This window comes from Chelon labrosus, assembly GCF_963514085.1.
Source record: "Chelon labrosus genome assembly, chromosome: 14".
In the NCBI taxonomy this organism is placed as follows: Eukaryota; Metazoa; Chordata; class Actinopteri; order Mugiliformes; family Mugilidae; genus Chelon; species Chelon labrosus.
This window is the reverse complement of record NC_140347.1, coordinates 16,657,476-16,682,357: the sequence shown is the minus strand read 5'-3', so window position 1 is coordinate 16,682,357 and position 24,882 is coordinate 16,657,476. Positions and strand designations below refer to the sequence as shown.

General features: G+C 39.5%; 1 protein-coding gene across 1 annotated transcript; it reads right to left on the bottom strand.

The window, feature by feature from the left end:
* Positions 1-1,051: 1,051 nt before the first annotated feature.
* LOC311499841 (phospholipase B1, membrane-associated-like) lies at positions 1,052-24,415 on the bottom strand (the record flags this gene model as incomplete). The annotated part of the gene is given in 44 exon segments (XM_084560978.1): positions 1,052-2,187; positions 3,150-3,224; positions 3,332-3,427; positions 3,536-3,640; positions 3,725-3,806; positions 3,981-4,075; positions 4,186-4,251; positions 4,334-4,414; positions 5,503-5,554; positions 5,635-5,731; positions 6,657-6,700; positions 6,795-6,862; positions 7,401-7,459; positions 7,711-7,771; positions 10,194-10,271; positions 10,351-10,422; positions 10,565-10,660; positions 11,027-11,131; positions 11,227-11,308; positions 11,434-11,534; positions 12,191-12,256; positions 12,357-12,437; positions 12,573-12,624; positions 12,788-12,896; positions 12,985-13,028; positions 13,117-13,190; positions 13,953-14,011; positions 14,170-14,230; positions 14,324-14,401; positions 14,502-14,573; positions 14,679-14,732; positions 15,209-15,316; positions 15,392-15,464; positions 15,876-15,934; positions 16,017-16,082; positions 16,540-16,620; positions 17,627-17,678; positions 17,773-17,833; positions 19,093-19,127; positions 19,224-19,284; positions 19,530-19,583; positions 20,164-20,228; positions 20,230-20,272; positions 24,349-24,415. Coding segments are annotated over 44 exon segments (3,378 nt in total). The 3' UTR covers positions 1,052-1,899.
* Between the last annotated feature and the right edge of the window lie 467 nt (positions 24,416-24,882).

Below are 24,882 nucleotides of genomic sequence, written 5' to 3'. Positions count from 1 at the left end.
TGTCAACACAGGGTAGCTAATCTTCAGCTAGCATTTATGATGACAAGTGCCAGTCTATGTTTTTGTAAATAAATCCCAAAAATATGTTTATCTTCAATCATTACTTTCCACTTCACCATATTAACGTTTTAGCAACGTTTGACAATTAGGGGTGGGACTTTAACGTGTTAATTACGATTTAATTAATTACAAAAAATGAACATGTTAAAAAATTAATGCTTTTAATCGCAGTTTGCATTCCAAACAACGCAGAACTTTTGTCAGTGCACGATTTCCTGGTACACTGATGCACACATCAGAGCTCAATTCCTCTCCAAAATGGAGGGGATCAGATGAAAGCATGTTGCTCGGACTGAGGGATGGTAAATTTTATTTAAAAAAACTACCTCATGGTCAAGTAGTGTGAAGTGAAGTATTCACCCAATCCTTTGCAACCGTCATTATAATATGCTTGTATACAATCATGCCAAGTTTCGTGAAATTCGGGCTGTAGGGGTGCTTTTATATCTCACAAACCACCACACCGTCACCTGCTTGGAATTTGACAATGATAATCTGTGGATGACTCCTTACAAGCCCACCAAGTTTCATGCAATACAGTCTAGAGGGGGGCGCTACTGGTGACTTATGCCTCTGCGTCCCGCTCGGGGACGACTACGCCACGGCATGGACCCCTTTATGATCACTTGCGATCATCTAGTTTCTTTCTTTTTCTACTGTTTTGAATTTAAATGCATTTAAATGCATTTTTCCAGAGCTTGAGTTTACAATACTCATGTCTGTATCTATTATTTGATTCAGTTGTCCACAAAAATCAATTTAAATTAAAAAATGTTGCTTTTTGGGGCAAATATTGTTATGCGATTAAAATGTGATTAATTGAGATTAATTAATTACAAAACCTCTAATTAATCAGCAAACATATTACAGTTCATCCAGACGGGAGCAAACATATCACAAAATCACAAAGTGCATCAAATATTACTTAAATATTGTAGCAGTTTTGGTTTATCTATAAATATACACAAATGAGGACAAATGTACAAAGATGTGTGGATTCAAAGGATTACATATTGATCATTTCACAGTTTCTACGAAAGAATTACTAATATTTTACATTCTTCTAGCGAAACATTTTAATAAATACTAAAATTAAATATATGAATTTCTATAGAAGACTCAAACTTTAATCTGTATCCATCTTTTAGCTCACTGAGTCAGTTTTAAATATAACTTATGACAAATTAGTGAAAAAGCAGCCAGTGAAAACGTAATAAAATACACTGTTGGTAAAGATGGACAGTGTCACAGCTCCTCAAAAGTGAAGCCAAAGCATATCGTGGCTGGCAGCAGTATAAGTCATAATCCCCTCCACATTTGCAGATGCAACATTAGCCCAGCAAAGACATCGAAGTACGTGTCGAACAAATCTTTCCCAAAGTTGGTTTCTGTCATTTTGCAATTTGCAAGTTCTCATCACGTTCATGTTAATTTGAAACAGGAAGTGACATCATAGCGGCCGCTGTGATGGACAGCTGCTCTTGGGGAAGTAGTCGGACGTAGAGCTTCCTGTGGACTTTAGAGATGCTGCGTTAACTTCACATAACTTTAATGGTCTGTTGTAGCAACCGACCCATGAGCTGTAGGATTGTTGTAATTTTTCGATAAGTTCATTAAATTTAGCAACCAGCAGCTAAGGTCGTCAACATCAGAGCAGCCAGACTATGTTCACTCAAGATGGCACCAGTCTCATCCTCAGGTCTTGGCTTCACTTTGGCCAAAGGGAGGAAGTTAAGACAAGGTATCCATCTTTATATACAGTCTTTGATGACAACATACCAATATAGCTGCTTCCTGCCCTCTAGTGTTCAAACATTTCCTGAAACTGGATCGGCTACATTAAAACCTAGCTTCTCGAGCTACTTCTTCTTTGTTCCCTGCTTTCTTTTTCTGACGGTGGCAGCAGGACAGAATTAGGCAGGAGGCGATGATCCCAACCAATAGACTCGCAACTCCCACGACTATGGGCACCCACACAGGAATGTAAGGTGAACGAGGTGCAGGGATGGTTTGGGCAGTGTTGGTACTGGCACTGGTTGTGGTTGTGGTTGTGGCTGGAGCTGTGGTGGTTACAGTTACGGGTGGACTTGGGAGACTGTTGATCTTAGTGAAGATGAAAGGACTTGCCTGTAGAAAAGAATCAAAGGGTTGTGAGCCGTTAAAACAAAATAGTATTTGTGCTGAATACTGAAGATACAGCCACACACAAAGGGCAACACTTCAATGCAGAGATTATGAGTGGCTGAAGATCAGTGTAGATTAAAATGTGATGCATAATCACATCTATGTAAAAAAAAGAGAGACTAAATGTTTTGTCCTGAAATTGTGGAATAATCCAGTATATTTAATATTAAATGGAATATTATCCAGGTTTCCTTTTCTGCAGTAATCATATATTTGCATGCCTCTTATTTCACATACATTTTTTTTCCTAAATGCTGTTTCACTTCATTCATGATTCCCCTTTTTTGTCAAAAAAGTATTTATGACGTATGGGTTTGATTTCAACGCACTTACACCAAAGGGAAAAATCTGATCTACCAATCTCAATCAATCCAACATGCAGAGACACAAAACAAACAAATCAACACTAAATAACTTACTTCCATGTGTTCTACTTCTATCATTACTCTATAATAATGATTACTGCTAAAAGTAAGACTGCAAAAACAGAATGATAAATAAGTTATAGAAGAGAATAGAAGGACCACTGTAAAAAAAAGGTAAGGATTCTGGCTTTAAATCCAAAATTCAGATTTATTTTTCTCAGCCTTCTTTTTGTTTTTGTCTTTGACTTTTTTTCTTAATATTTTTGATTTGAAGTCTAAATGCAGATTTGCTTTCCCCATTATACAGATTTTTCAGGATTAAACAATTTTGAATTTGAATTCACATATTTTTTTTTCTCAGAATTTGATTTTTTTCTTCTAATTTTGAGTTTAAATGAGATATTCTCAGATTTTTTCCCCCAGAAATTAGAGTTTAAGCTCTTTAATTTAAATTGGCAAAAGTCCTTTTCTAAGATTAATAGATGGATGATACATAATAACTTTATGTCTATGAGCGATGACATTTCTCTTCGTAAATACCTCAGAGGGACAGCGAATCTTGGAGCGGTCATACGTGAAGTTGTTGTAGGCCTGCTTCCTGCCTACGGGCTCCAGCTGTTAAATCAGAGAAAGAACATCTGTAAAAGTCCAAACTAACAAAACAATGCCAAGAAACACTGGCCACTCACTGGCTTCAGCTTGGTTCATTACCAAAACCTCACCATGTTGTTCCACAAGCCAATGGCCATCTCAGCGTGAGTTCGCTCACTGAAGTGGAAACAGTCCACGGAGAAGAAACTTGAATCGGCCTCGCCCTCCTGGTAAAAAAAAAAAAAAAAAGAAAAGATAAGAAACACATTTCCAGTACTGTCCAGATTTGTGTTTGGATACTTGTTTGATCACATTTCAGCGACTCAGTCACTTACTCCGATAAAAGGGATAAAGAAATTGTGCAAAAAGGGTTGAAGTACAACAGCAAAGTCTTCTTTCCCGTCGTAGCGATCTCCAGAAAGAAGATACTGGACCTCGGTCTAAGAGTAAACACAAAGAAGACTGGTGAAATAACAAATAGCAGATAAAAATCTTTATATTCATTAAAACATCATTGATTTTACCTGATACATGAGATTGATTCGTTTTATCTTCTCAAGCTCTGGAGAGTTTTCTGATGGTAGGATAACGCACGGACAGCTGTTCCTGTTCCAGGAAAAAAAAAAAAAAAAAGATATTTAATCATCGCCCTTTCTTTGGAACATAAATGTCATCTCGGAAGGAAACCTCAAATCTTTTAGAAGAATAAACCGGTGGCCATTGTGAATTCTTGAAGTACTTATTACAAAAGAAATAGGGACGGAGTGATACAAAACCAACCTCTGCAGCAGTGAACAGCCCAGTGAGTTCTTCTTAACTCTTTTCATCTGGTCTATCTCAAAGATCTCCACAACATTAACCAGCACCCTCGGCACCTAGAAACGCAGAGATAAAGAAAACAAAGCAGAACATTATGAATCGGCTAAACTCATGAGGACTGAGGTGTATCAAATGATAAATTAAATATAATATAAATGTAACTCACCTCTTGGTAAAGCATGTCCAAGCTGTGCATCAGATTGTGACTGTAGTTCTGAGGTGACAGGTTATTCTACGGAGATATAATTGCATTAGAGTTCCATATATAATTATTATTTGTGGAAATTTGGAAATGCATTTTAGGGAATACTTACTTGGTCTGTGCAGTAGTAGCAAAGATCATGTCCCCCTGTGAATATTGTCACAAGTTTCCAGTCCTGGTCAAAGTTCACCTCCTGCGTAGTGAACACGAGGGTAAATCAGACTCGGTCGTGCAGAGAATCTTAAAAGTGAAGCGCGGTTTATGCCTCTGAGGGACATAGACACCGTAACCTATACACGTAGCCTACACCGGTGGGAGCCATTTATACTTGTGCACTCGTCAGTCTGGCTCGCTCTGTAACAACGCCACCCAAATACTAGTTGGCGCTGTGTCGTTTTTGCCAGTTGGGTTAAATTTTGTTGCCACTTCCTGCTTCACTTTCAACAATGGCAACTGAAACTTTTGTAGAAATTTTGCCACAGACGAGTCGTACAAATCTTTGTATCGCTGAACCTCCTCAGTTAACGTTTTCCCGATGTGTTTCATATTAATTGATCCAAAAGAATCAATTCGATAATTGCGGAGATGGAGAAGTGGCCGGAAATACTAAAGCGGAAACACACTACTACCAAGCGGCCCATTCACAGCTCTTGTGGTCTGCGTCTCTGTGACGTGTAGTTACATATCTGGGGAGGTGCACGTCAGGCTACAGCGTTATAGGCGGTTTATACTTCTGCGTTAAGTTGATGCAGAGGCTACGGCAACAGCACAGAGCCTATGCAGAGCCTACGCAGACCCTAGTGCCGTAGCTGACGTGCACTTTCCCAGAAGAGCTGAGCTGTGATTGGTCCGCTTGGTAGTAGCGTGTTTCTGCTTTAGTATTTCCGGCTGCTTCTCCATCTCCACAATTATTGAATTGATTGTTTTGGATCAATAAAGATGGTATTACATCGAGGAAGGTTACCTGAGGAGGTTTGGAGTAAGTATGAGCAAGTATGAGTCGTGTTCGGCGAAAGCTTCAGTTGCCATTGTTGAAAGTGAAGCAAGAAGTAAACCAAAAACTAACCCGACTGGCAAAAAAGACACAGCACTGACAAGCGTTGTTACAGGGTGAGCCAGACTGCACAAGTATAAATGGCTCGTACCGGCGTTGGCTGCCTTCATTGGTTAAAAGAGCCTTTAGGGTCTGCGTAGGGTCTGGCTGACGCCGTAGCTTCAACGTCAAATTGGCGCAGAAGCCTAAATCGCACATGACTCTATTAATAAGGAAAGAAGTCTCACCTTGTTTTCTCTCATGGCCTTGATGAGAGCTTGGACTTGTGCTGGGAGCTCCCTGTAACAATAGTAGGTGTTAGAGAGATGACGCAGGCTTGTTAAAAGGGCGGAAAGAAGTAAAAGAGCAAGTATACGTACGAGCTCTTCGCTCCTGCTACGGCCATGTTGAAGCTGTTTAGTCGGCTTTGACCTTTGGAGAAGCCCACGAGAGAGCTGTTGAACTTCCTCAAAATGTCTGAGAAGAAGAAAAGGAGAGTCAGTAAACTAGAAGTACCACAGTAAAGTAAAACGGTAAATGGCTCCTGCAGCTGGAACACCGGCTTTGATGGGATGTATTAGAAGCTGCCAGATGCGTGTTGCTGCTGTAAACTGTTTAGAAACCGATGCAGAAAAAGGAACAAATTTAAGAGAAACGTGTTTGTGCTTGCATTTTAGATACAGTGACATGTACGAGAGCAATAGCAGGAGGACTACTGTATGTACTGTGGAGATACAGGTGGTGCAAGATGATGCTACGGGTCGTCACCAGGCAAGTCATCAAACATCTAACCCTGGCTTCAGTTTAAAACATAGGAATTATTAGTTATTTTCTTCATACACAATTAATATGAAGATTTATTTAGTGATGCTGTATTTATTTATTTATTTATTTATTTGTTGAATACTCTGACTCCATAAAAGTGAGACTCATACATTCGACATAACAAAAATTACGGGAGAAGTTTAATCTCAGGATTTAGAGTTTTCTCTTGATTTTTAAGTCAGAGTTTATGCATTTCATTTCCTCTGGATTCACATTTTACCATAGAATTTGGAGTTTGGCATTTCTTTTAAACTCTGAATTCTTAAGTTTAAAATTATATTTGAGGTTTTGTTTTATCATAATTCAGATTTATCTCAGCGTTTTGAGTTTTAAAGTCAGATTTGAGCCTTTTTTTCTTCGGCATTCAGAGATTTTGAAGATCAAAATCTGGATTCTGACAACATCTATCTATTACCTCTCCATTATACTTGTAGAAGAAGTTAGATTGGCCTTTAAATGGTTAAATAAGATACTATACTAACAAGATGAAGGTTCTTCTTCTGCAGACTAGAAAATCACACTCCACGGATCATGTTGTTATTGAATGTGTTCAGGCAAATGAGATGCGTTAACTCACTCGGCAGTGTTGTGACAGTCTCCAGAGTGTTATCCCCTCCAATGCTACAAGAAAAGAAAAATTAAAAATCCATCAAACACCACGGGGGGTTTGACAGAATTAGACGTAAACCTTAATTTTAGGGAATGCGAGCTGTACCTCCATGACACGCCTGTGTAGTCAATATTGAGGCCTGGCAGGCTCTTTGCTTTAGCTCCAGTGCCCGCCTGTGAACAGAGGAGACACGGAGAAGACACGGTGAAGACAGTGAGTTGGACCACAATCAGCTGTGCATCAAAGACTTGACCGTGAAATGGGTTATTATTACCAGAGTGAGCTATCTGACTGATTAGAGAGTTCAGAGTCATATAACACAGAGCAGATGATAGCGATAGGTCCACGCTGGGCGAAAATTGCTGAACGTTGCTTATTATTCTGGTGACCTGTGTGAACCTCTGACCAATCACTTCCTGTTTTATTTTGTAATCAGTTGTTCCTTTTGGCTTTAATTTCTTGCTAATTTTGGCCACCACCTGTGTTTCAGATTGCCAGATTGTCCCGTACCTGACAACTGAGCCTTACCTGATTACTTTGTGAGTTTTGCTTCTTATGGATTTTCTGATTTTGTACTGTTTAGTCTGTTTCCTTTGTTGTATCCAACCTTGACCTATTATCTAGTGTTTCACCTGGTCTCACTTCCTGGTTTCACCTCCTTGTTCTTTTCTACAGAAAAGAATAAACTGATGATCATGATGCGACACATACCGTTGCAGAGTCTCCCAGTGCTGCCACCACATTGATATCTGCTGGTCTCAGCTTGTGGACTATGGGTAAAAGACATCAGATAGATTCAAACAACAAACATCCTCCCTATGTGATGTAATATTTAGCACTTAATCAGCATCTGGAATTTTTTTAACCCCGCCTCCTGCAGTTTAAAGCCTACATGCGCGATTTTGTCTGCGATTGCGGTATCTCGCTCCGTAGATAACCCAGCCTTCAGCTTTTAAACGGGCAGATAAAAGAGGACATCGAATCTAATATGTCAACTGATAATGTCGAGTTGATGTCCCACCTGAAGTTGGCACGGTGTCAGAGGGAGCAAGGTCCACGCAGGAGAAGTCGCTCCCCCAGTTCTGGTGGAGAATCAAACAGCAAAGATGTAAAACCGAACAATGTCGTGGTTGTTTAGTTTGAAAAGGTTTAAAGATGGTGACGATTCTTAAATGAGTCCAGAGAGTTCACTTCTTTTTGCACAATGCATGTTGGTACTTTGGGGCTCCAGATGGAGGGTTTTGAATGATTCTGCAGTTTCCCTACTGTGACGTCTTTTAGTCATCTATAATTTTTTATTTATTTATTTATTTTACGATGGAGTCATTAAAATCTGATTAATATTTTGGTATTATGTCCAAAAGCCAAAATGACTCAATTAATATGAACATAAAAACAATGAAAGATAACCAGTCATCACATTTTAAATGCATAAAGGCAGGTAATATTTTTATTAGTTTTATTATTATTAATGTTTCGGTCAGACAATTACAAACAAATGTCACATTATTACAGTTACATGAATAAGAAAAACATACATTGTTTTCTCCTTCAGTATCTGTCCAGTCTCTTATTATCATTGAAATAAAAATGGAGTCTGCAGTCCAGCAACAACACACAAAGCAAGTATAGTATACACATCCTGTACCTGAACCAAATATACGCTGCCTCGCCCAGCAAAAAAAGTCGCCACGTGGATTTCACTATCCAAATAGGTACGAGCCTCCTACTGGATAATTACTGCATGGGTGATTATCTTTCAGCTGGCAACAAGTTATTAAACCCCAACTGATGCAATGAGTAGCTTCTCATTTCTTAAACAACCATGTTGAAAGACACATCTAGTGGTCGTGGAAAAGATGTGAGTCTGAGAAGGGTCAAATCACTGGCATGGATCAAGCAGAGAAAACATCTAAGGAGATTGTAGAAACTATTAAAATAGGGTTAAAAACTGTCCAATGCTTTGGAAGGATGGAATCTGGAAGGATAGTGGAGAACCATCGTCTTTGGGGAAGAAATGTGGTCGGAAAAAAATCTTGATTTATCGTAATCTGTGAGCACTTAAACGTTTGGTGAAACCAAATCGAAGAAGAAGAACAGTAGAACTCAGGGCGATGTTTAATAGTGAAAGTAAGAGCATTGTCACACGTACAATGTGAAGGGAACTCAAGGGATTGGGACTGAACAGCTGTGTAGCCTTAAGAAAACTAAGGCTTCTGTTTGCTAGAGAGCATAAAGATTGGACCAATGGAAGAAGGTCATGTGGTCTGATGAGTCCAGATTTACCCTGTTCCAGAGTGATGGGGGCATCAGGGTAAGAAGAGAGGCAGATGAAGTGATGCACCCATAATGCCTAGTGCCTACTGTACAAGCCTGTGGGGGCAGTGCTATGATCTGGGGTTGCTGCAGTTGCTCAGGTCTAGGTTCAGCAACATTATGTGTCCAAAGAATGAGGTCAGCTGACTACCTAAATATACTGAATGACCAGGTTATAACATCAATGCATTTTTTTCTTCCCTGATGTTCACGGGCATATTCCAAGACGACAATGCCAGGATTCATGGGGCTCACATTGTGAAAGAGTGGTTCAGGGAGCATGAGACATCATGTTCACACATGGATTGGCCACAACAGAGTCCAGACCTTAACCCCATTGAGAAACTTTGGGATGTGCTGGAGAAGGCTTTGCACAGAGGTTAGACTCTCCCATCACCAATACAAGATGTTGGTGAAAAAAGAATGCAACACTGGATGGAAATAAATCATGTGACGTTGCAGAAGCTTATCGAAACAATGCCACAGCGAATGAGTGCTGTCATGAAAGCTAAAGGAGGTCCAACCTTTTTTTTGGTGGCGACTTTTTTTTTGGCAAGGCAGTGTAGATATATATGAATGATATCCAACAGTTGAGTTAGGAATGTTCAGTCTTTGGAAGGAGTCCAGTAGGATCTGTTTAATATCTCATAACAAATGAGCTGTGATTGTGCTTCACCTGAGTATGATGCACATAAGTTTTAACATTTTCTGGAAGCTCCTGAGCCAGGTCCCTTTTCCCAACATAATTTTAGACCATCCAGTTTTGGCACTTGTGTACTCCTCTGTTTTTATTTCCTATCTTATGTGAAATTTCCTGAATTCCAGTTAAACCGTGCTGAATATGTTCTTTATTTGAGAGAATGCAATGTCTGATTTGTACATATCAGTTACACAGGTTATAAAAAAAGGGCAATATTTAAGTTAAGTTTTGTCCAAAAATTATTCCATTCATATTAACGCAGAAACAAAGACAGGAAAAAGTTCTTTACATTCAAAAAGCTGAAAAAGCTATTTAATAATTCACCTTTAAATAATCATTTATCAAATATCCTGAAGACTGGTTAAATGATGTTTGAAGAAGAAATCTTTCAACGTAACTGAGTTAATGTGCATCTGTAGTTGTTAAACAATGTATTTATATATTGGAAGTTGCTTGTACTGATTTATTGGGCACTTCTAGGCTCTTACTTTGTTGGGTCCAGGTGTTGGAGAGGGACCAGAATATGAGTAATTGCTGTTGCGATAGGTCCGAATATATGGTGAAGTCTGCAAAGAGAAGAACTTATTATTAACTATGTGGGTTCAAATTTGAGAAAAAAATGTCATGTTTATGTTTCTATCCTACCGTTGTCGGACATTTCAGACTGATGTCTGCAGTGAAATTTTGTTCGGTAGACTTTTTGCCCAGAGGTTCCAGCTGTGTGAGAAAACACCATAAGTCATTAATTTGTCCCGTCTTTATTCAGCCGGCTGCACAGACGTGCACCTACATACACACAGCGGTCCAATAAGCGAAATAAGCCGCATGCGTGTACTGGCTACTGTGAAAGCTATTTTACCATGTTGTTCCACAGGGAGCGAGCCATCTGGGACTGGGCCTTCTGGCTGACATGGAAGCAGTCGGCGCTGAAGAAGGAGCGATCGGGACGGCCGTCCTGAGGGAAGAAGGTACGACAAAAGCTTTAACCTTCATAACTTGTGATTGTTTTTATCAGGCTGAGCAGTAAACTATAGAACTACTGGCCTTTTGAAACAAAGTCACTAATCTTCTTTTTAAAGGAATAATTCAACACTCATTTGCATTTGGTTGACTCCAACTCTTATATGAGCCAGCACCTGGTTCATTTAGCTTAACATAAAGACTAGAAATAGTGGGGAACATCTAGACTGGGTGGCACGTAACCTCCCAAATAACACCCCCTACCAAATAAAAGCTTTATATATAGATAGATAGATAGATTTTTAAATTTTTAAATCTGTGGTGAGATGTCAGGCGAGGTGAAGTCTGTGCTATCACTGACCTCCAGTCTGGGGACGACGATTTCTCTGAAGAAAGGCTGGAGGACCACAGTGAAGTCTGGGCTAGTGTCGTAGCGGCCCGACTCCACCAGATCGACCAGAGAGCGCTGAAAGGTACAAAGAAAACGTAATGGTTGACAAGGAAGAACACACATTTTTGTTTATTCATTTATTTTTTTTTTTTTTTTATTTACTCTCATACCTGATAGCCTCTGTTGACGTTTTCCAGCGTTTGAAGAGCTTCAGAGTTTGACTCTGGCAGGACAACGCACGGACACAGCATGCTGGAGATAACATGGTGTTCACGGTTATTCATTATATGATGAAGTTATGCGTTGAACCCATGATCCACACTTAAATTTTAATGTTTAATAATACGTCAGGAAGAATCTTTTAAAGCGTTACTCACTTTACCAGCCAAACTGGACATTTAAGAGAAGTATCCAGGTGCATTTCCCTCAGTGGTATTATATGAAGGGGCTCTACTAAGTTCACCAGAGCTCGAGGAACCTAGTGGAGATCATAGCTCAGTTAATCTCAGCAACCAGGCACACTGATGTACAGCGATCAGCCATAACATTAAGACCACTGACAGATCAAGTGAATAACACTGATTATCTCTATTAACCCCTTGTCTTCTGGAGGGTCGCAGTGGGGCAGGGGGCTGGAGCCTATCCCAGCTGTCATTGGGCGAGAGGCGGGGTACACCCTGGACAGGTCCCCAGTCCATCGCAGGGCTAATACAGAGAGACAGACAACCATTTGGCCGATGGGCCTTCTTGCTGTGAGGCATCAGTGCTAACCACCACACCCTAACCCTGTCACTGGGTGGGATATGTTAGGCAGCAAGTGAACATTTTCTCATCGGAGCTGATGTTAGAAGCAGGGACAAATGGACAAGTGGACGAATATGAGAGATTTTGTCAAGAGCACAAATTTAGATGGGTAGATGACTGATAGAAAGGTGTCAGTGCATTGTGTCAGAACATCCTGACCCCTGTCCACTGATGAAAGGTCCTAGATTAGGCCCGTGACTATCTGAACTGGACCACTGAGCAAAAGAAGATGGGGTCCCTGGTCTATGTCTCTATGGTCATTGGTGGTTTTAATGTTGTGGCTGATCTGTGTACAAATCTATAAACGTGTCTCGAGTCCGTCTATTGTACCTCCTTGTGAAGATAATCCAGGCTTTCCTGGACATTGCGAGCATAGTTTTCGACCGAGTAGAGCAGCTGTAAAGATACAGGAAACATTTTCAGGGTCAGTGATTCTTTTGGCTGCTCCAAAAAAACAAAAATAATGTCTGAATAATTAGTCCATGTTAGTACTCACAGAGTCGCTGCAGTAATCACAGATGTCATTGCCACCGATGAAAAGGGTGATCACCTTCCAGTCCGATTCGAAGTTGACTGTCTGTAATAGAAAGTAGATTAAGTAGAAAGTAGAAAAAGGAGAGATTTCTTTGTTCGTGTCATTTTTGTTGAAACACGGTTAGTTCATAAACTTTAGGATTTTATTTCCTGGTGCAAAAAAAAAGTCTAAACTTACCGGGTCAGCCTTCATCTTCGCCACAAGAGTTTGCGCCTGTGATAGCATGTCCCTTAAAACACAAACACAATAAGTGATCACAGTGGAACAACTAAGGCAGTTCAGGAGAAAGTTATATTTATCAAGGGGCAGATCTGAATCAGCAAATTTTATCTACTTGTCCGATACAACTCATTAAAACTAGTTGGATTAATCTGAAAAGACGCTGGACTCACAAGGCTTTTGCTCCTGCCACAGCCTGGTTGAAGAAAGCGTATGGACTAGTCGGCCCCCCTGTATTGAGGGAGTAGCCCTTCACGTCGTGGTTGAAATGTTTCAAGATGTCTGTGAACAAAGAAATTATTTATCATAATGATATAAAAGATTATAATGTGAACAAAAAAATGCAGTTTAAAAACAAAAAAAGACTCACTGGGCAGAGTGGTGACGGTCGTGAGGTCGTCATCTCCACCGATGCTGCAAAAATACACAGAGAATGAGTGAATGAGTGAACGGTGAACCAACACATGTGCAGTAATGTGACAGTAGAAGAGTGTTGACCCACCTCCAGGATAAACCCCTGTACTGAGTCAGGACGTCCAGGACGTTGCTTGGACTGGATGCGATGCCATTCCCCGCCTGACAGGTGGAAGAGGACAGGGTTTCAGTTACGTGATGAAATAAGACAGGTGTTTACAGTATTAACATGTATATTGCACGCTCCTCTTTTACTGTATGCTCCAAAGTCTCCAAATACTGTATGTTATGTAATGAAGTCTGACTATTTACACCTTTGATTAGTTAATCAATAAAGCTCTGAGTTATGATCCTCTGATGAAAGAAGTAGGACAGAGTTGGAGAGGTGGGGCTCAGCGCGCGTTCAAATAATATGACGCATTAATATTACACTGTCGATGCTGATAAACTGTTTCATAACTCCTTAACCTTTCAATTAATTAATTTCCCTTGGCAACACAATGTTGTTAGTGGGGTGTTGAGGGTCCTATGGGTTGAGGGGAGGGGCCTCTGTGGATCATCCCACAGATACTTGATCAGTTTGGGATCTAGTGAATTTGGAGGCCAGGTCAACACCTTGTGCTGTTCTTCGTGTTTTTTTTAGTTGTTCCTAAAGCGTTTTTGTGTGTGTGTGTGTCAGGCTGCATCCTGCTGGGGATGGCTGCTGCCATCAAGGAGTGTCATTGCTATGGGGTGGGGGTGCCTGGTCTGGTCTAGGTGGGTGCTACATGTCTAAGTAATATCCACATAAATGCCAGGTCCAAAAGTTTCCCAGCAGAACATTGAATTGCCACAAGGTCAATGTTATTTACTTCTCCTGTAAGTGGTTTTAATGTTGTGGCTGATCGATGTATATATATCTATCTAAATATCAAAATGACTCACGGTCAAAGAATCTCCAATGGCGGCCACAATTTTGATGTCTGCAGGCCTCAGTTCGTGGACTACAAAAACACAGAAGACATCTCAGACAATGCAGAATACTAAAAACTGATTAATGTGCTGATAAATTACAGAAAAAAACAACAGAAAGTCTCTGAATTTAGGACTTTTCCCCTCTCTCTGTGTCCGGATAAATACTCAGATGTGTTAACCGTCTTACCTGAAGTGGGTATGGCGTCTGAGGGGCTGAGGTCCACGCAAGGCATCGCTGTCCCTGTCAACTGATCGGACACACAGAGCACAATCAAAAGTAGGAAGGATGCTTGCAGTGCCGCCACATCCTCCATTGAGCACGGCTGCAGTCAAAAACTCACCAGCTGACGGACAGAAGGAGAGGCATCGCTGTGGCGATATGAAGGAGAGTTTCCCTCCGTCCGCAGGAATGGTCGGTCCTTGGGTGAGGGAGACACAGATGAGGAGGAAGGGGCGTCAGGATTGTTCGTCTAATGGCACGCAGACATGCTGATTTAACAGTGCGTGGGTATTGCTCACCTTAGTTGGGCACGGCAGTGTGGTGATCTTTGCGCTGACCTCTGTTTTGTCTTTGCCATCTGTGGACTGCAGCTGGAAGACAGACATAGTGTTCATGCTTCTGATGCCGCGAACGGAGAATAAAAGATAGAAGAGAGGACGTTAAAGGACAGTGGATGTGACTGATTGAGGCCTCACCAGGTTCGTCCACATCTGCACCAGGAGTTCATCAGAGTGCTGAGAAGCTTTGGACTAAGAGAGACAAAGAAGACAGATGCGTTAGATACAGACAGTACGTCTTCAACTCAGATAACTCTGTTACCGTCCCAAATGGACATAATATATCACCCTCCCAGTAATAATAGTTGTTGAGTTTAACAGTGAAGTTTGGATCGTTTAAAGTTTGTGTCACGGTTGAAATCACAGGAGAAGGTATTACAAAAAGACATGAAGAAGGAAATAGAAAATACGCGCAGGGAAATTAATTTATTCAAGTTGTGTTTTTGTTGTAAAGTAGAAAGAAAGATAAATGTTTAGAAATATTCCCATGAGGCGATGTCTTCTTCCAAACTACCAACTAATATGCTAAACACTCTCTTAAAAACGTTTTTTTATCTCTTTTATTTTACTCCTTTCTTTCAAGCCCGCAAATACCACTAAGAATTTAGGGATGCAAAATGGTGCAAGTGAGAGGAACTAATAAGACTGAGGGTAACCTGATAACTCACAGCGACAGACACGGGGTCTCTGAGCAAAGGGGTGTCCTGCAGACTGACGGTGAAGTCGTCTCTGTCGCTGTACCAACGCCTCTGGACCATGAGCTTGTCCAAGGACTCCTAGATGAAAGAATATTTCATCGTAACAAGGTCACGCTGCACCACTCAGCAACTGTAGTTGAATTATGGACAAACCTGCAGGGCTTGAGTCAGCGTAGCCCTCATCAGCCTGACCTCTCCTTCAGTGCTTCTTTCCAGACAGGAACACCTGCATGAAGATAAACAAGAAGATATCTTAGAGATTTATTTTGCTTGGTTGTCTTGGGAGATCTTGATCCTTTGTGCAGGCTCAAAACAAATGTAAAGCTGTTCAGATGTCACAGTTTGTACTGTAAGTCTTTAGGTTTATATGCATCGATCAGGCATAAAATTATGACCACCTTCCTAATATTGTGTAACATTGAATTATCACAAGATGATCAATGTTACCTGGTCATAATGTTTACCTGGTTGATTATTATTATTATTATATTATTTTTTATAACCCTCAAATTAAAGTATGTACTTTAAGCCATTAGTCATTATATAACTCTGACTTTAACTTTTGAACAGCTAAGATAACAAAGTGTGTCAGTGTGCAAACGGACCTAAGTGTACAACCTATAACGGTACAACTCACCTGCTTTGGTGAGTAGACTCTCCGTCCCACAATGCAACACTGACGACGGTCCGCTTCATCTGCAAGACAGGGAAGAGTGAGTAGACGTGCAGATACTGGTAACCGAAGGAATGAACATACTTTGTATAATCTGAAATATACCTGAGAGTGCAGCAGCTGCAGAGCTTCATCCAAGTCTTTAACTGCGGCTTTGATAACAGACGCAACCTGCAGCACAAACACAACAGGAAGCTTTGTCAACTTTTGCACCAAAAACAAAATTTAAAAAATCATCACAAATTGCTGAACTTCTCCAGAAAAGAAAAGAAATATATCAGAAATTAAGTGTACAATGTATTTCTAAATCTGGAGCTGTTTGCTGCAGATGTTGCGTTGCCATGTTAGACCTTTCAGAAGCCACTGCTTATTTTAGACTATGCTAAATATCTGATATAACATAGAGAAAGTAACCGTCGTAGATGTAATACAGACAGCAACTACTCCACAGGACACACATAATCTGCACATATCGAGGAAGGTTCAGAGAGTGAGAGTCAGACACTGATAAGGATGAATAACGTGGACTCTGTAACGTCTGTTGAAACACGTGATACAAAAACACAAATACAGATACAAAAGCATCAACTACAGCAGTTCTCCACGTTAACGTGTTTTTAATGTTTACCTGCTGCTGCTCACAGCCACAGAGCTGATCCGCCTGGACAAAGGCGAGCACCAGCTTCCAGTCGTGATTCACATCAATATCCTGGTGAGGAAAAAAAGTCGCATCAATCACTTTGAAGCTGCTGTTTGGTAATATCAAAATAGCTTTCACTATTGTCCATTATTGGATACTGATGATCAGGATACTGGAGACTATGTTCACTGGTACAATTCCAGTTTATTCACTAGTAAAATTCATTGCAAGTGTGAACTAAATACTTTTTAACCGCTATCAGGAAGTTAGACATCTTCTTATCTACATGTTTTGTGACAGACTTGTGATCAGGCAGAACAGAAAACAGTCAAACCATTAACTCAAGGTTTAGTGTCTGCTTTCCGTTAGAAGTTATCCTGCAGATTTTGTAGATCAGTAGTTTTGTGCCTCTCTGCAATCATCTTTGTGTCTCTTTGCAGGTATTTGATTTACTTTCTAGGTGGAATGCTAACATTAAAACCAGAGATCACCCAGAGGAGCCCCTTCACCAAAGCTACTAAATGGACACGGTGGTCAGATTGTCACCTTGACTAACGATGAAAAAATACAAATGCTAAAGGCAAACGACCAACCCTTTGTTAGTCTTCTCAACCAGAGGGCTCCTAACCTTTGTCTAGTCCTGCCTTCCTTGTTACAGTTGCTAGGTTAGACCAAGAATAGCAACGCAAGGATCTATACCCTGAGAAAAATATTGAAAAGTAGTTGATTTAGTTAGCATTGAAGCTTGTAATTGTGATTTGTGACACACGTACTGTTGACAAATGTAAGTACGCTGGAGGAAATAACCAAACTGGTGAAAAGCCATGTGATTTTTCCAATGCCTGTCTTTGCTAACATTAGCTGTCTCACCTCCACGTTACCCTAACTCTATTATTACAGGTTCTTCTATGTTTTTTTTTTGTATGGCAATGGACTCTCTCTAATCTAGCAACAGTAACTAGGAAGTCAGGACTTGGTTGGAGATCAGCAGACCAATCAGAAGAATTAACAAAGGCTCAGTTATGGTGCAGTCGGTGGCTTATTTGAGGTTCTAGCAAATTTCTTGGATGCCTACCGGATTCTTCTGTAGGTAGCTGGTAACTTCCTTCGCCTGCTCCAGCAGTGTGCTACAAAGTAAAATGGCAAAAAAAAAATGAATCACTTGAAGCAGCCCGAGTCACTGTAAGAGGCATGTATTGGGTCATAAAGTCGTGTCTGTACCTGCGTTGAGGTCTGTGCGAGACATGGCTGGTCATCTTAGGACTGAACACAATCATCAGCTCTGATGGAGACAAAGAAGCACAGTTTAACACTAAAAGCCACAGCTGTAGTTCCAGTACTGTAACTTATTTAGTTATAAAAACAGGAGTCAAGCTGCAGCTTACGTCCATGTCTGCCCAAACTCTTTTAATTCACGTAGTGGTGTTTTAGCAGAACGTTATGATGTCACAGGTGACCGTTGACCATTTGGATGTAATATTTTGACCCTGACATTTGACCTTTGTTCTTTAGCCATCTTTGAATAATTTCTTCCAAGGCATTGCTGAGATATTATGTGCACATCTTTATTGTGTTGGTGTGACAAGAACTGTATGAATATGTATTTTATGACATTTTATAGACCTGAAAATTAGCGATGACCAATAAAAATAATGATTAGTTGCAGTCCTAACGGGGTTGATTTGATTGAGACAGGAGTGTTTCAGTAGAAATTGCATTAGCAATCAGTTAGCAGCACAACTGCCAATTCATTAGGTACACTAGTGAACTTGAATGCATTCTAATATAACAGTCCTGCTGTAATTCTTAGCCTCATGACTGTTATAATGTTCAGTTTGTGTTCAGTCACCATAAGAAAGGTGACGATTCAACTGAATTATAATTTAGTAGGATGTAGTTTGTGTTGCTGTTAAACTGGATTAAATTAAACACTAAAGTGTTTCTGTTATTTAACCCACTGACTAAAATGGGGTTGTCAAAATAATAGAAACGTGTCAGAATACAATCCAATAGTTGAACAAACCACAGCCTCCAAAATTAAACTTAGATTAGTTTAAAACTTTAAAAACATTAAAACATTTCAAACTGCAGAGATCTTACATTTTAATGAATCTTAGTATTGTAATATTATGGGGTTAAAACCTAGAATGAACTTCCTGCTTTGTGTCAGTCAGTCTTTTATCAGTATGAAGCACGGACAGTACTTGTTGTTTTTTGAACCGCTTTGAGAAAGATAACAAAGCACAGGCCTGGGGCATACGGCGAGTGTATTGGGGTTCGGTTGTTTCTCATTATCACAGCAAGAGTTGATATCGGTGTAGTAAAGATAGTGCACAGTAGTGCAATAGAAGCTCGTATCAGCCTCTTTAGATTAGTGTATTTAGACGATTCTAGTGTTTTAGTAATATTTGCAACAACTCATTTAGTTCCCTTTATTATAGTCTCTGAAATTTTGACTAATTAGGTTTCATTGGAAGGAAACAAAACCAAGAGGGAGTAGCACAGTAAATGACTTGACTGATAAAGACAACAGAGACTTACCACCGAGCCTTGACACGACCGAGGAGAGCTCAATGCTGCAGAAGGAAACCATAGTGTGAATTTAAGATATCTTGGTGCAAGTTTCGCAGCATAGTGAGAGGCTGAGAGGCTGAGAGGCAACCCGTGCTCACCTGTGCTCGTGAAGTCCGATGGAGGACAGCACGGCCACATCTGAGGGCTTCACACTGTTGACTTGAGAGACAAGACAAGAAGGGATAAGCGATAAGCAGTAAAACAGTTACTATTATTGTCTCTGCAATGATATACTGATGCCTGGTATTAAATGAGATATCAAAATAGAATTCCGACTAAGTCTGTTTAATACACACTTGGAGAAAAGAAGATCCTGGCCAAAAAAAAAAAAAAAAAGATTTAGCTTTTCTTACTTGTACTCTCCTTCTCTTTCTGTAAATAAGTAGCGGAAATCTCGGACTTACCAGTTGATGGAGACAGCTGAGATGGAGCCATCACAGCACAAGGCATTCCATGTACTGAAATACAGATAACAGTATGAGTTTAAGATGCATGGAGACTATTCAATTCACAAATAAGACTGTTCCATGTAAGTATTATTCTTCATCAATGAAAAATTGGCTGAGAATTACTCAAACTCAATCAGCACTGTTGTGCAGAACATTTTAATCATATTCATGGGTTTCACCAGGTCCCTTTCCACAGGTGTTTAAAATCAAGCACCTAGATTATGAATATAGACTGCATGGTGCTTGATTAAAACACCTGTGGAAAGGGACCTGATGAAACCCATGAATATATGCACGTTTTGGAGCACCTATGACATAAAGATACAAATTATGGATTGTTTGAAGCCAAACACAACGCCGTTGCAGATTGCAGGCATACGTCTATATATAAGATAATAATATATAAGATATAAGAACATCTGGTTTAACATCTGGCTTATGTCGCAGCTTTTAGGAGCTTTCAGCGAAGGCCTGTCATCTTAAGCCACTGTGAGTCTGCCTATTCAATTTCAAAACAATCATCAGGTGCTGCTACGTCAGATTTTTCCAAAACTGAATCTTTAAGAAGAGCGACATGAACAGTGCAGACCTGTCATCCTTGTGAGCCCCAGCAGGGAGATCAGAACCAGTTGTTGAAGCATCATTGTTGTCCTCGTTTGGCAGCTTTCTTTCTGTCCTCTCTGCTCGGCACTGAAGCTCTGTCAGAATCAGTGTGTCAGTAAACGACACATATGCAGCCGTAAATATACACAGAGGGGGAGGGACTAAACTTTTTGTTCAAGGACACAACCATAAACTTATATAATGAAACAATGACAGTGATAAGATCTGAATGAAACCATGAAACATTTTAATAATAAGGGATATTAATGTGATCTGCTGTAAAGTTAGATAAGAGATGGACTGATGATCTAGCCAAGCAGGTCACATAACACCCCATTGTGCTACTTATCTGTTTGGAAATCATGATAAAATGGGCACACCTGCATTCACTCCTCAGAAACATAAAGTATTCTGGAACAATGACTTCTCAAAGTTTCTGTGGATGCTTTGATTTTTTGAAGCTCAAGAACAGCATATTCCATAAGTTGTTAAGTTTGCACAGACTGCTCTACATGAAGTTAATTAGCTACGGCCAGCAGCTAGTTAGCTAAGGACTGAGTAACAAGCTGCCTATATCTAAAACTGTCCTCATCACATCTTATACTCAGTAATTAACAGACGGTATAATACAAACAACGTATATTTAAGCGTAAAAACATTGTGCTGGAATTTTATGAAGGTTTGTGTGTTGCTTCCTGGAGTCTTAGCGGCCGTTTAGCTTAGCACAAAGTCTGGAAACAGGGGTAAGTAGCTAGTCTGGCTCTGTTCAGTGCTAACCAAATCTTTTCTCAGTACATCTTAAACCATTAGCAAAAATAATGATAACATATTTAAGCGTAAAAACATTATGATGTGATTTATGTCTTAGCTCAGTTGAGTCTTCGCTACTGATAAACTTAGCACAAACACACACGGTTTAGCAGCTAGCATCTCTTAAAGCCAGTAACATACAATAATACAGATAATGAATGCATATTTAAATGTAATAACATTATCTGAGTTTATGTTCTGGCTTCCTGGAGTCTTGGCAGGTGGTTAGCTTAGCATAAATTCTGTAAACAGGGGTAAAACAGCTTGTCTGGTGCTAACTAGCTAATTAGTACATCTTAAACTAATAGCAGAAGTAGTGATAACATATTTCAGTGTAAAGGCATTATGATGTGAGTTTAATTGGGTTCATGTCTTCATCTAGTGGAGTCTCACAAAGGCTATGAACACTGTAAAACAGCTAGTTCTGCTCTGTTCAACACAAATTTGTGCTGTATGTCTTAAACTAATAATAGCACAAATAATGAACACATATTCAAGTGTAAAGACATTTTGTTGTAATTTCAATTCTTGGATCCTCAGCGGCTAGTTATTTTAGCATAAAAACTGTAATCACAAGTAAATTGCTAGCTTGGGTCTCTTTAATGCTAACTGAATGTTCCCTCAGCACATCTTTTAAGCTCAATAGTTGACACACAATAACAAACACATATTTAAGTGTAAAAACATAATGTTGTAATGTTAATTTGGTTTGTGTCTCGGCCTCCTGGAATCACGGCATCTGGTTAGCTTAGCACAAAGACCGTAAACAGAGGTAAACACTTCACCGGACTCTGTTCTACACTAAATAAACACATACAATTACATAAGTAATGAACACGTATTCAAATATTAAGTGACGGTATATTGTGATGTTTTATCTGGTTTATCTGTAGGCTCTCTAGAATTTTTCAGATTCAGAAAACTTTGTTTGTTCCCGGGGGGCAAATTTAACGCACATGTGAGCTGCATGACATGCAAAACGAGGAGCCTTTTGAATAACAGGTCAACTTCACAAAAAATATGGTGACTGGGTCCCTCAACAATGACGTCAAACAATCAGCAGTCACGCCACTTTATCGGTTAATTGTTTAATCGTGTGAAAGTTTGCCCTGTGATGCAGCAACTATGAAGCACCATAGGTTCAAGGAAACCAAGATTATCTTGATGGTATCTTTTTATTTAGAATTGATGGTCAGGGCATAACTCTTGTTCTCATGAACTGAATTCACCTCTGAAAATCTGAATGAAACTAACTTTGACATATCACTCAAACGAGACAGATTCAAGATTCAGGTTTTGGATATAATGTTGAGATCAATGGTATGGTGTCGAGCCTTCTTTAAGTTTCTTTTCCCATATTTAAATGAATTTACATGGATTAACAGATGAGAAAGCTGTACTTTTTTTGTGTAATATGAATTGTGAAGTGCTGTTAACCTTAATATCCTGTCTCTCTCTCCTAGCTAAATCTTCCCTCAGCACATCTTTTAAAATCAGTATATTGTGATGTTTTGTCTGGTTTATCTGTAGGCTCTCTAGGATTTTTCATATTCAGAAAACTTTGTTTGTCCCCGGGGGGCAAATTTAACGCAGATGTGAGGTACATGACGTGCAAAACGAGGACCCTTTTAAAGGACAGGTCAACTTCACGAACGATATCAAGCTATTCCTTTAACATTTAATATGGATCTTTGTTATGGTGACTGGATCCCTCAACAATGACGTCAATTAGCAATCACGGCACTTTATCGGCTTATTGTTTAATTGTATGAAAGTTTGCGCTGTGATGCGGCAAACATGAAGCACCATGGGTTCAAGGACACCAAGATTATTTTTATGGTATCTTTTTAATTAGAACTGATGGTCAGGGCATAACTATTGTTCTCATGAACTGAATTCACCTCTCTGAAAATCTGAATGAAACTAACTTTGACATATCACTCAAACAAGACAGATTCAAGATTCAGGTTTTGGATATAATGTTGAGATCAATGGTGTGGTGTCGAGGCTTCTTTAAGTTTCTTTTCCCATATTTAAATGAATTTACATGGATTTACAGATGAGAAAGCTGTACTTTTTTGTGTAATATGAATTGTGAAGTGCTGTTAACCTTAATCTCCTATCTCTCTCCTAACTAAATCTTCCCTCAGCACATCTTTTAAACTCAATAGTTGACACACAATAACAAACACATATTTAAGTGTAAAAACATAATGTTGTAATGTTAATTTGGTTTGTGTCTCGGCCTCCTGGAATCTCGGCATCTGGTTAGCTTAGCACAAAGACCGTAAACAGAGGTAAACACTTCACCGGACTCTGTTCTACACTAAATAAACACACACAATAACATAAGTAATGAACACGTATTCAAATATTAAGTGACACTATATTGTGATGTTTTATCTGGTTTATCTGAAGGCTCTCTAGGATTTTTTTAGAAGTTTCTTTTCCCATATTTAAATGAATTTACATGGATTTACAGATGAGAAAGCTGTACTTTTTTGTGTAATATGAATTGTGAAGTGCTGTTAACCTTAATCTCCTATCTCTCTCCTAACTAAATCTTCCCTCAGCATATCTTTTAAACTCAATAGTTGACAAACAATAACTAACCCTAACCCCAACTTCCCTAAATATGAATTGTGAAGTGCTGTTAACCTTAATCTCCTATCTCTCTCCTGATTATAAAGGTAAGTGATGACCAGAAGTAAAAGAAAATAAGTTGTGTAACAGATGCCTGCATGCCATGCAAATGCAGATATTATCAAAGCTGGCAGTACATTTTGAATGCTGTGTAAACATGAACACTGAACTCCAGTTGTGATTACTGTAATACTGATATGAGGTCTGACCACCTTTACAGTCAGTTATCTTCAGTCAAGGTCATTAACTCTGGGTGAACCCCCTGCTGAAGCACTGTGCTATCACTCTGATCAATGCTAATCTTTGAACAGACTTTGTTGGACCGTCTTTGCACGTATAGCATGTGAACTGGGAAAACTAACTGGCCAACCTGACACAGGATCTCTTAAAGTACAGTATTTCATAAAAGATCTCAAATCAAAATCATTGTTAGTATTATTGTTAAAATTTTTTACTGTATTATTGAAATGTTTCCTTTTAACAGTATCTTTTTTTATGCACCTTTTTAAAAGGTAGGCTTTAAAAGCTTAATAGCCACCTAAATTACAGCCTGCCGCATCTTCAGAAGTGCCTGGCGTATCTCCAGATATGGTTGCAGAAAAGAGTTAATGGACAGACTGCAACACCTAGAACAGCAGACTGAGGAGGCACCGAAAAAAATGAAGAAGAATTTGCTGAAGAAGCGATTCCTCAAAATTTTCAAAAGAACTTGAGAGACCCAGCCTCAGTTTGACCCCTGCCATGACCACCAGCCTATAACCCCCTCCTCCTCCAACCCTTCCCATATTGAATCCCCCATCCCTTTCCCCTAACCCAAGATTAGGTTTATTCTTTTGTGGTATGGTTTTGTTCTTTTTCGAAATCAGTAATCAAAGATGAACATGTAGCTCACTCATTGTTATAGATTCATGAAGACTACTACGGAAGTACAATACCTTCCTCACAGTGTTAGTGCTAGTCTTATGTGTATGTTTTAATTATGTGTCTCTTTCAGTTCTTATTAATGTGTTTAGACATAATGAGACCCCAATGTCTGAATTCAAACCATTGTTTTCTTAAAGATAACACTAAACCTGTTTGACCTCAACAACACATTGTAGTACCTTTTATTTCAGGCAAACTTAAAAAAATAACATTTATTTGTCTCTGAGGACACAGAACTGTCTAAAATAATTTATATATTAATTACAAAGTGTCTCAAATAAGGTTTAAAATAAGTAAAGAGGGAATTGTCTGTGAAGGTTCTCAGTCA